General features: G+C 48.2%; 1 protein-coding gene across 1 annotated transcript; it reads left to right on the top strand.

The window, feature by feature from the left end:
* Positions 1 to 8,024: 8,024 nt before the first annotated feature.
* LOC131637461 (uncharacterized) lies at positions 8,025 to 9,732 on the top strand. The gene is made up of 2 exons (XM_058908044.1): positions 8,025 to 8,648; positions 8,750 to 9,732. Exons 1-2 carry the CDS (start codon positions 8,025 to 8,027, stop codon positions 9,674 to 9,676), a joined length of 1,551 nt encoding a protein of 516 aa, XP_058764027.1. The 3' UTR covers positions 9,677 to 9,732.
* The last annotated feature ends 462 nt before the right edge of the window (positions 9,733 to 10,194 follow it).

Here is a 10,194-nt window from a genome sequence, read left to right as displayed (position 1 = left end):
GAGCTGGAGGCCGAGGGGAAACGGCTCCGGGAGCGGGTCGCCGAGCTAGAGAGGTCTCATCTTCCTGCTGCTGAGGAGGATGAAGACGAGAAAGCCTTGGTGACCCGTTCGCAGCTTCTGGGCAAGGTGAGGGAGCTGGATATTGATTGTGTTGCCACCCTGGGGGCCGGTTTCAAAATTGCCGTGGATCAGCTGAGGGTCCTTAACCCTCGTCTGGTGACGAAGGGCATTGGCCCATACCACAAGGTCGTAGACGGACGAATTGAGCCAAACCCGGAGTACGAAGACTGGGAAGACGAGGAGGGGCCTCAGGATGAGGACAACGGGGCCGAGGATGAAGATGGCGATGTTTGACCAATTTTATTATTATGGCCTGCGTGCCGATGTTTTGTGGCCTGCGTGCCAGCATTTTATGGCCTGCGTGCCAAGGTAGCTAGTTGGGTGATGCCCGGATAATTTTTGTAATATTTGGATATCTCCGGCCAATTTGGTCGGTTTTTAATAGTTTATGCTCCAATGTTTATTTGTGTTTATCTGATGTATTGTGTTTATGCTTGAATTATGTTTGTGCTCGACCGAGGTTTATGGCCCGGGCGTGTGGGGAACGGTCCGGGTGCGCAGAGCAGGTGTGCGCTTTAAGCGAGCGCGAGGCCGCGGTCGCGGCCAGGTGCTCGCGGCGTGAACGATCCCATCGCGAGCTGGGGTTCTGCCGTGCAGGTACTTCTACGGAAGGTCTGTGTGTAAGGCCCGCCGTGTAGTCGGCTTTGCCTCCTAGTAGGGTTATCCGACTGAAGCTGTCGTGGAGCATACGCGCTTGTACCATGGCGCGAGTCCTTGCCCGTACCTTCCTCGTGTTCGTCACGAGCGGCCGGGTAGTGTTAGGTTGTTTCTAACTGTAGTAGCGTCTGAGTTTTTCAGCATTCCAAGGTCGAGCTAGTTTTTCGCCGAGAAGGTTCTCGAGGTAATATGCACCGTTTTCGGTTTTATCGTACACTCGGTACGGACCTTCCCAATTTGGGGCTAGTTTGCCTTCGCGCGAATCTTTCATGTTCCTATGGAGCACTAAGTCCCCGACTTCGAAGGAGCGCTTGACGACTTTGGTGTCATGTCTTAACGCTATTTGTTGTTTCAATTTCGCTTCTCGCAGGGAGGATCCTGTTCGGATCTCCTCGACCATGTCGAGCTCCTCTCTCATGGCTTCATCGTTGAGCTCTTCCTCTAGAGGTGACTCAGTCCGACGAGACGGTTCTCGGATCTCCACGGGGATCACGGCTTCTGTGCCATAGGTTAGCCTGAATGGTGTTTCGCCCGTGGTTGAATGCGGGGTCGTCCTGTATGCCCAGAGGACGCTGTGTAGCTCTTCGACCCAAGGTTTTTTCGCCTTGCCCAGCCTTCTCTTCAATCCGCGGAGGATGACCCGGTTGGCGGCTTCGGCCTGCCCGTTGGTTTGGGGGTGCTCGACTGAAGTGAAGTGCTGCTTTGTCCCGAGTTTGGCCACGAATTCCTGGAATTTTCTGTCCGTGAACTGGGTGCCGTTGTCGGTGATTATCGCCTGTGGTACTCCGAATCGAGCGAGTATGTTCCTCTTGTAGAATCGGAGTACGTTTTGGGATGTGATTTTAGCGAGTGCTTCAGCTTCTATCCATTTTGTGAAGTAATCTACAGCGACCACCAGGTATTTGTTTTGGTAGGAGCCGACCGGGAAAGGTCCGAGGAGGTCCATTCCCCACGTAGAGAAAGGCCAAGGTGAGGAGAGAGATTTGAGCTCGTTCGGGGGTGCCAGGTGCATGTCGGCGTGACGCTGGCATTTGTCGCATTTCCTGACGTATTCTTTGGCGTCCTGCTGCATGGTCGGCCAATAATAGCCAGCTCTGAGGGCTTTCCTAGCTAGTGATCGTCCACCTAGGTGCTGGCCGTTGATTCCATCATGGAGTTCCTGGAGTACCTCTAGTGCTTGCGAGGCGTCGATGCATTTAAGGAGGGGGATGGAGAAACCTCGTCGGTATAGCTTGTTTTCGAGGACAGTGTATGAGCATGCTCGTCTCTTAATTGTTGAGGCTTCTTTCGCGTTGGCGGGGAGCTCATCTTTTGTGAGGAAGTTGTATACTGGGGTCATCCAGCATTGGTCGTCCCCGATGGCGAATATCTGTGGAGCTCGCGCGTTTGCGCCTACACTTGGCCTGGGCAGAATTTCTTGGATAACTGATTTGTTTCCCCCTTTCTTTCTCGTGCTCGCAAGTTTGGACAGTATGTCGGCGCGCGAATTGTGTTCTCGGGGGATATGCTCAACTTCCGCTTTGGCGAATTTTTTCATCTTATCTTTGACGAGCGTGAGATATTCGGCGAGTACGTCGTTTTTGGCTTGGTAATCGCCGCTGATATGAGATGCGACGAGTTGGGAATCAGTGTAGATCTTGACCTCTCGTGCTCCTATGTCCTCGGCGAGTCGCAGTCCCGCGAGGAGGGCTTCATACTCGGCCTGGTTGTTTGACGTGTTGAAGGAGAGGACCAAAGATACCTCTATGATAAGACCCTCGCCGTTCTCCAAGATAATGCCAGCCCCGCTGCCCGAGCTGCTTGAGGCGCCATCTACGTAGATGGTCCACTTGTCTTTAGTTGCGTAGGGTGAGTCGGTGATAGAGGTCATTTCGGCTACGAAGTCCGCCAGCGCCTGAGCTTTTAACGCCTTCCTGCTCTCGTACTGTACGTCGAATTCCGAAAGCTTGAGGGACCATCTTAACATTCTGCCGGCCATGTCTGGTCGGCTGAGGAGTTGTTTGATGGGTTGATCCGTCCGAACGAAGATTGTGTGAGCGAGGAAGTAGTATCGTAGCCTCCTAGCCGCTATTACTAGGGCCATGGCGACTTTCTCGATCTGTTGGTATCGTACCTCGGGTCCCTGTAGGGCTTTGCTGGTAAAATACACAGGTTTTTGCCCGTCTACGGTTTCTCGGATCAAAGCCACGCTGACTGCCTCGTTTGAGACGGCCAGGTAAAGGTACAGAGGCTCGTTGTCGTCGGGTCGAGAAAGGACGGGTGGCGAGGAAAGTACTTGTTTGAGGTGTGCTAGTGCTTGCTCGCACTCCTCGGACCACTCAAAGGCTGCTTCTTTGCGTAGCAGTTTAAAGAAAGGGAGGGCGTGCTGGGCGGATTTCGCGACGAAACGTGATAGCGCAGTGAGCATTCCGTTTAATACTTGGATGGATTTTTTATTGTTGGGAGTCGGGAGCTCGGAGAACGCTCGGCATTTATCCGGGTTGGCTTCTATTCCCCGTTCGGTCAGATAGAAACCGAGGAATTTTCCTGCTCGGACGCCGAATGTGCATTTCTCCGGGTTGAAGCGCATCTTGCAGGATCTGGCCCGTTCGAATACGCGCTCGAGATGGGAGGTGTGGTCGGTGTCCCACCGAGACTTGACGATCATATCGTCCATGTATACCTCGAGGGTGTCGCCGATCTCCCCTTGGAACACTTTGTTCATCATCCGTTGATACGTGGAGCCCGCGTTTTTGAGACCGAAGGGCATTACGTTGTAGTAGTAATTGCCCGACTCGGTCATGAACGCCGTGTACTGCTTGTCGCTCCTCGCCATCGGGATCTGGTTGTAACCTGAATAAGCATCCATAAAAGATAATAATTTATAGCCGGCCGAGTTGTCGACCAGTCTATCAATGTTTGGTAACGGATAGGCGTCTTTTGGACATGCCCGGTTAACATCAGTATAATCAACACACATTCTCCATTTTCCATTAGATTTCTTAACGAGTACAACGTTTGAGAGCCAAGTTGAATACTTGGCCTCGGAAATAAAATTTGCCTCTAAGAGGTCTTTTACAGCTTTCTCGGCAGCCTCCGCTTTCTCGGGAGACTGCCGACGCCTACGTTGAACTACGGCCTTTGCGGCTGGATTGATGGAGAGGTGGTGGCAGGCGACCTCAGGGTCGAGTCCGGGCATTTCCGCGGCGCTCCAAGCGAACAAATCAGCATTGGCTCGAAGACAGGCTATGAGCTGCTTCCTCGGAAGGTCTGGGATCCCCTTACCGATTTTCACTGCTTTGTCAGGGTTTTCGCCCAAGGGGACCAGCTCGAAATCTCCGTCCGGAACTGGTCGGAAGGGGTGAGGTGATTTAGATCTCGACTCTTCCCCAGTCTTCTGTTCTTCTTCTGCAAACCGGGCGTCCAGGTCGACCGAGCTGACGTTGGTTGTCTGAAGCTGGTCTTCTCGAGGATGCTTGTCTTCGGCCCTTGGCTTTTTGTTGGAGCTGGTCGGCGGAGCGATGAGTTCCAATCCTTTGACGGAAGCGTCGAAGATTCTTCTGGCTGCTTCAATATCGGCGTTGATGGTGGCCACTCGTCCGGTCCTCGTGTAGAACTTCATCTTTAGGTGGACTGTGGAGGGTACGGCGGTCAGCTCGGCCAGAGTGGGGCGTCCGATGATGCAGTTGTACAGGGTTTTGCAGTCGATCACCAAGAACCTAGTTTTGACTTGCCTGGAAGCCTCCCCTTCTCCGAAAGTGACAATCAGCTCGACGTAGCCCCATGGTTTAGTGGTAGCTCCGTTGAAGCCTTGAAGGTCCGAACCCACGTAGGGAGTGAGGTGTGAGTCGTCCAGCTGGAGTGTCTGGAAGAGATGGGAGTACATGATGTCGACCGAGCTGCCTTCATCGACTAGGACCCGCCGAACATCGAAGTTCGCCATTCTTGCTCGGACGAGCAGAGGAATCGTGGCGTTTAGAGCTCCGCCGGGTAGTTCTTCCAGGTAGAAGGTGATTGGTTCAGATTTCCCTCGGAACTTTCTCAGCGTGGGGCCGAGGTCTGCGTTGGCACTGAGCAGCTCATCGGACTTTCTCTTCACTGAACTGATGGTGAGAGAGCCCGGATCTCCGCCGTTGGAGACGACCATGGCGAATGGGAATCCTTCCCATTTGCTGAGTGCAGCAGGTGCCCCGACCGATGGTATGAAATCTTCAGGTCGGGTTACTGACAGGGCTACCTGTAGGGGCCTGTTGTCCGGCGAATTCCCCTCGTCAGAGTTTCTGTGGTCGTCCCTCCGGGAAGGTTCCCCTTTCTGTGTGTATTTTGAAAGGCGACCTTCTTTGATCAGTGTTTCAATAGCGTCCTTGAGGTGAATGCAATCCTCGGTCATATGTCCATGGCTCCTGTGGTATTTGCAGTACTTGGACTTGTCGGTTCCTGGCCTTGCGGGGTTTGACTTCGGGGGTCTGATGTTCGACTTTTTGAAGTCAGTGTTTTGGCATTCGGCTAGGATCCTTTCCCGTGAGGCGTTCAGCGGGGTATATTCGTTGAAACGACCAGAAGGTCCCCGGCGTTCTTTGGTGTCGAGAGACCTGTCGTCTTTCCTTCTCTCGTGCCCGCGCCTCGCAGTTGAGGGCTCATGGTGGGAACTGCGAGCGGCATCGTTGTCCCGTGATGCTCTAGTGGCCGCAGCCTCTGCTTCCTCATATCTGATGAAGGCCTGAGCCTTGCGAAGGAGGGCGTTCATGGAGTGGACCTCCTCAATCTTGATGGCCTTTTTGAAGTCGCTTCCGGGGAGGAGCCCTCGTTCGAGTAGGTACCTTTTCATGTAGTCCGCGGTCTGCACTTGGACAGCTTCTTTGTTGAACCTGTCGAGGTAGTCTCTCAAAGATTCGTTGGTACCTTGGATTACTGCCTCAAGGTTTGCTTCTGACTTCGGTTGCCGACGAGACGCGGTGAAGTGGCTTAGGAAAAGATCCTTCAGTTCGGTCCAGGAGTGGATGGAGTTAGGGGGAAGATTCCTGTACCAATTCATCGCGCCTTTCCTTAGTGTGGTCGGAAAGATGCGGCATTTGATGGATCCACGTACCACGTGGTAGTCCATGACGGCTTCGATGCTCCTTATATGGTCATCGGGGTCGGTGGTCCCGTCATAGTGGTCCAAGGCTGGTGGTTTTTCCATCCCCCGGGGAAGACGAACACGCCGGATTTGCTCGGACAAGGGACTGCGGAAATCCTCTTCGTCGCTGGGTTCGGGGGAGTTTGAATGTCTGCCCCGCTGGGGCTTAGTGCGTGGTTTGCCCGAGATTCTGCGGTTGTCTTTTGGAGAATGCTCGCGGACTTTCTGCACGGCTTTGGAGGGGCCTTGGTGCTCCTGCTCGGGTGAGAGATCTTTGGCTTCAGTGGTTTCAGGTTTCTGGTTCTTCCGCGTCTTCCGAGGTGGAGAGCGGGAATAAGACCGCTGGCGCCGGTTTCTCCTCGAGGGGGAGCGAGACCTAGATGGACTGCGCTTGCGACTTCTCCTCGGGGGAGACCGCGAAGAGGAATAGGAACGGGATCGATGGCGCCTCCGTTGGGGGGAGCGATATCGTCGCCTCCTTTCCAGGTCGTGGATGCGGTCGCCCTGTTGGCGGATGAGGCGGTTGGTCTTCTGCAGCTCTTTGAGTAAGAGAATGGCAGTCGGATCAGCGCCCTCGGGAATGTTGATCTGTTCCTCCTCGTCCGGGCTACGGCTTCTTCGTCTGTCAGAGGTGTGGGTGAACGAGGAAGCGTGTTGCCCGTCTCGGGTATCAGTTTCATTCACCACTTGGAGCTGGTCTGGTTCAGTCTGGGGCCGGGTCTGCCCGTCTTCCCCGTTCTGAACCTGTCCTTCAGGACGGGTTTGTTCGACGTTCTGGACTTGTTGAAGGCCGCGGACGTGTTGAATGTGCTGAGTCTGTTGCCTCTGTCCGGTAAAAGCACGTTCCTGCCGGCGGCGGTTTGTTAGTTCGCGGCTGGAATCTTCGATCAGTTGTTCCAGGACAAAGGGATCAGGACTGGGTGTGTTGTTGTTGGCCATGACGATGGTGAAAGGTTGTGCTTTGATCTTTGTTAAAGAAGGGGGAGCAAGTTCCCACAGACGGCGCCACTGATCGTACCTGACCAGAAGGATCGTCAAGGCGCAGTATCTGGCTTGAAGAGCAAGATGGGGGGGGGTACCTGCAAGGTTCTCCGATGCTTAAGTCAGTAGCTATCAGAGAAAGAGGTTTAGAGTTGAGAATAGAATACCTGACCCTCTAGTGAATGAGGGTATTTATAGCCCCCAGCGCTGGGCCAAGGTTCCCTAATTGGGCCAGATCCAATTGGATGCCCACGTGCTAGGGAACTGCCAGAACGTCCCACGCTAGGGCTGAGTCAGCAGGAGACCCACGTTCTGGATGCACATAGCGTAGGGTTCGGAAGCGGTTGACCGAATCCTTCGCTGGGACGTGACGCGTGGTCTTCACGCGTGGATAACTCTTGGCGGTTATCCAGTTAATGGGCCCAAAAGGATTGAGCCTGCTCGGTTTGGGTCCTCGCGAGGGGACAGTCTCAATCGGTTGCCCTGTGGTTGGGCCAAGAGGATTGGGCCTGCTCGGCTGGTAACCAAGGTTGGGCCTGCTCGGCCCAGTCCAGAACAGCTTATTTTATTTTAAACAATAATGACTTTTATTTGAAAACTAAATTATTTATTTTCAAATTTCAAAACGATTCCTATGGATATTAGGTTTTCAAAGAATTGGGAGTATAACAGAGCAATCAATAAAACTCTAACTCTATTCAAATAAAACAATTCCTTTTAATTATGCATATTGCTTATAATTCCTTTTAATTATATTATTCATATCATTACAAAAATACTACAAGAAAAAAAATCACCCGTGCGGAAGCACGGGTCTCTGACTAGTTTTATTATGAAAGAAAACCATTTTACTTTTTGTGTGTGAGAGGAGATCAACGATGAAACTCAAAATACAAAAAAATACAATACAATGAATAAAACATCAAATGGGTATTGCGTGTAACTTCACTAACCCCTGAGTAATCGTAATAAAGTCGTTATTGTTATCAACGCTTTCACTACTACATGACGTAAGCCTCCTTTCATTTTAATTTTCCAAGAATTCAAATACCAATTGAACAAGAATTGACATTAAAAAGCTTGGAACCGTCAACAGAAACGTTTTTATCAGCATTTTGAATTTAAACCTCACACGTCACACCTTCTCGTTTGCCACCTTCTCTCTTCCATGGCTGATGATGATAAAACAGAAGAGCCAGTACTGTTGAAACTTCTCGTAGACACAGAAACAAACAAAGTTGTATTTGCTGAGGCAGGAAAAGACTTTGTCGATGTACTATGCAGCTTCTTAACATTACCATTAGGAACCATTGCAAGACTTATCCAAAAGGACTCAAACATCGGACCTGTCAAAGTTGGTTGCCTTAACTCACTCTATCAAAGTGTATCCGATCTAAGCAAAAGGTATTTCTTAACAAAGACACATAAAAAAATGTTACTGCAACCAACAAACTCGTCGGAAGATTATTGCAACTCTCTCAGACTTAACATTGACGATACTCCGCCGGCTACGTACTTCTTATGTACTATACCTGATGATAGCTGCTGCGGTAATGGTTTATACACTTCCTCTGATAATAATTGTGCAGGTGGAAATCCTTTGACTCATTCAGTTTTCTTGAAACATTTTCATAAAGGATTTGTTACAAGTAGCGCTTCCTTTGTTATTACTGATGATTTGAATGTCATGCCAAACTCCAAGCATATTACAAGCTTTGGTTTGCTCCAAAACTGTGGAATAAAAACCACAAGTTCCTTAAAGGAAATGACTTTTGAAGTCAACAAGGAAAAGGTTTATTTATTTATTTTTATATTCTTGAAATCATAGTTTCGTTGTTTTCCCTAATCAGATGCTGCAGAATTTCATGCTCTATTGATTTGTATTTTGTATAGGTGCTGGATCTTTTGAAGTGTGCTTTGATTTCCAAGTCACCTTTAACAGATAATTTTTTGCGAAAGGAACCGTCCCTTGAAGAATCGTCGAGGATTTTGAACTGTGATGTTGAAAATAATGCTAATATCCAAATTAGTGTAAAGGTAGTTATAAGAAAATCAGATGGCAAGGTATTGTATGCACAAGGGGATGAAGATTTTATTGATTTGCTATTAACTTTTCTCACATTTCCTTTGGGAGGAGTTGTAACTAAGATAGAAAATTGTTCTTTGGGAAGTATTGATAAATTGTACAAGAGTATAGTTGATTTAGATGAAATCAAGTATTTTAAATCAACAAAAGCCAAGGAAAGGCTTGTTGATCCTCAAGTTGCATCGCAGTTCAAACTAAGCAATAAGATATTACCTCTTCAGCAAGATATGGAGTATTATTGTTATTATCAGGGCAATAGTTTTAAAGAAAGTATTATTAATAATCAATTTTTCATAAGTGATGAATATAGGAAAGATGAGAAAAACTGTAAAAATATGTTTCTACTCGATAATTTCAAAGCATGGAGAGGAAGTCGAGAAGGTTATGTGAAGGAATTGAAAATGTATGTGGTTACCGATGACTTGATCGTTACACATTCGTCTCCAATTTCATCTTTAAATTTAATTGAGAGTTCAGAAACTTCTCTTGATGACTTGAAGGAAGAGGTTGTCACCATTGGCCTGAAGGAGGTAAGATTCCCTAAAACTTATGGATTTTTATCTTCAACTTTTTATGCTTCTAAGGTTGGTTTACTTGGTGATTATTTAGCATTTGCTGTTTTATTTTATGTTACTATTTTGTTGCAGTGTCTTATAATATTATTGGCTGCATTGACTTCAACATCTGCTCTAACAAATGGTTTAGCTCACTTGTTAATTAGGGAGGAGAAATAAGAATTAATGTATAGTAATAGTATGCTAGATGAAACTTGTAACAGACAACATTTTCTTTCAGGCATAGTATTTCGCGTGGTTGTTTCATTTCTAGCATTGTTTAATAATCTTCTAGCAGTTGAATACTTAGTTAAAAAGTTGGTTGATACTCCTATCTAAGTATACTCTCTTAAAGCCCAAGTTGTTCCAGCAGTACATGTCACAAAGAATGATGAACTATTTACTTCGCATATAATGGCATTAATTAAGGTGGTGCAATCAATAAGTTGAAATTTTAGAGTCAAGTTTGGTTTGCTAAAATATCTTCTGATTTAATTTTCTTAAGACTATTTTCATTTTCAAGATTTAGTAAATTAATTTTTTCAATTGCTCATTTTCAAGAAATGAAATTAGTGAAAACATGTTTGGTTTTACTATTTTCTAGTTATCATTTCATAAAATTCTTTGCAAATTAGTAGAAGGAACAAGATAAGTCACTTGCTTACCCTTTTCTAGTTAGTTGGAGTTTGTTAGATGGT

This window comes from Vicia villosa, unplaced genomic scaffold (genome assembly GCF_029867415.1).
Source record: "Vicia villosa cultivar HV-30 ecotype Madison, WI unplaced genomic scaffold, Vvil1.0 ctg.002007F_1_1, whole genome shotgun sequence".
Classification (NCBI taxonomy): Eukaryota; Viridiplantae; Streptophyta; class Magnoliopsida; order Fabales; family Fabaceae; genus Vicia; species Vicia villosa.
This window is presented reverse-complemented; position numbering and strand designations above follow the sequence as displayed.

Excerpts from the sequence above, each read along its gene's own strand:
- LOC131637461 (XM_058908044.1), top strand. The coding sequence starts at position 8,025 with ATGGCTGATGATGATAAAACAGAAGAGCCAGTACTGTTGAAACTTCTC. Across the intron at positions 8,649-8,749 it reads TTGAAGTCAACAAGGAAAAG|GTGCTGGATCTTTTGAAGTG; the intron begins GTTTATTTATTT and ends TATTTTGTATAG.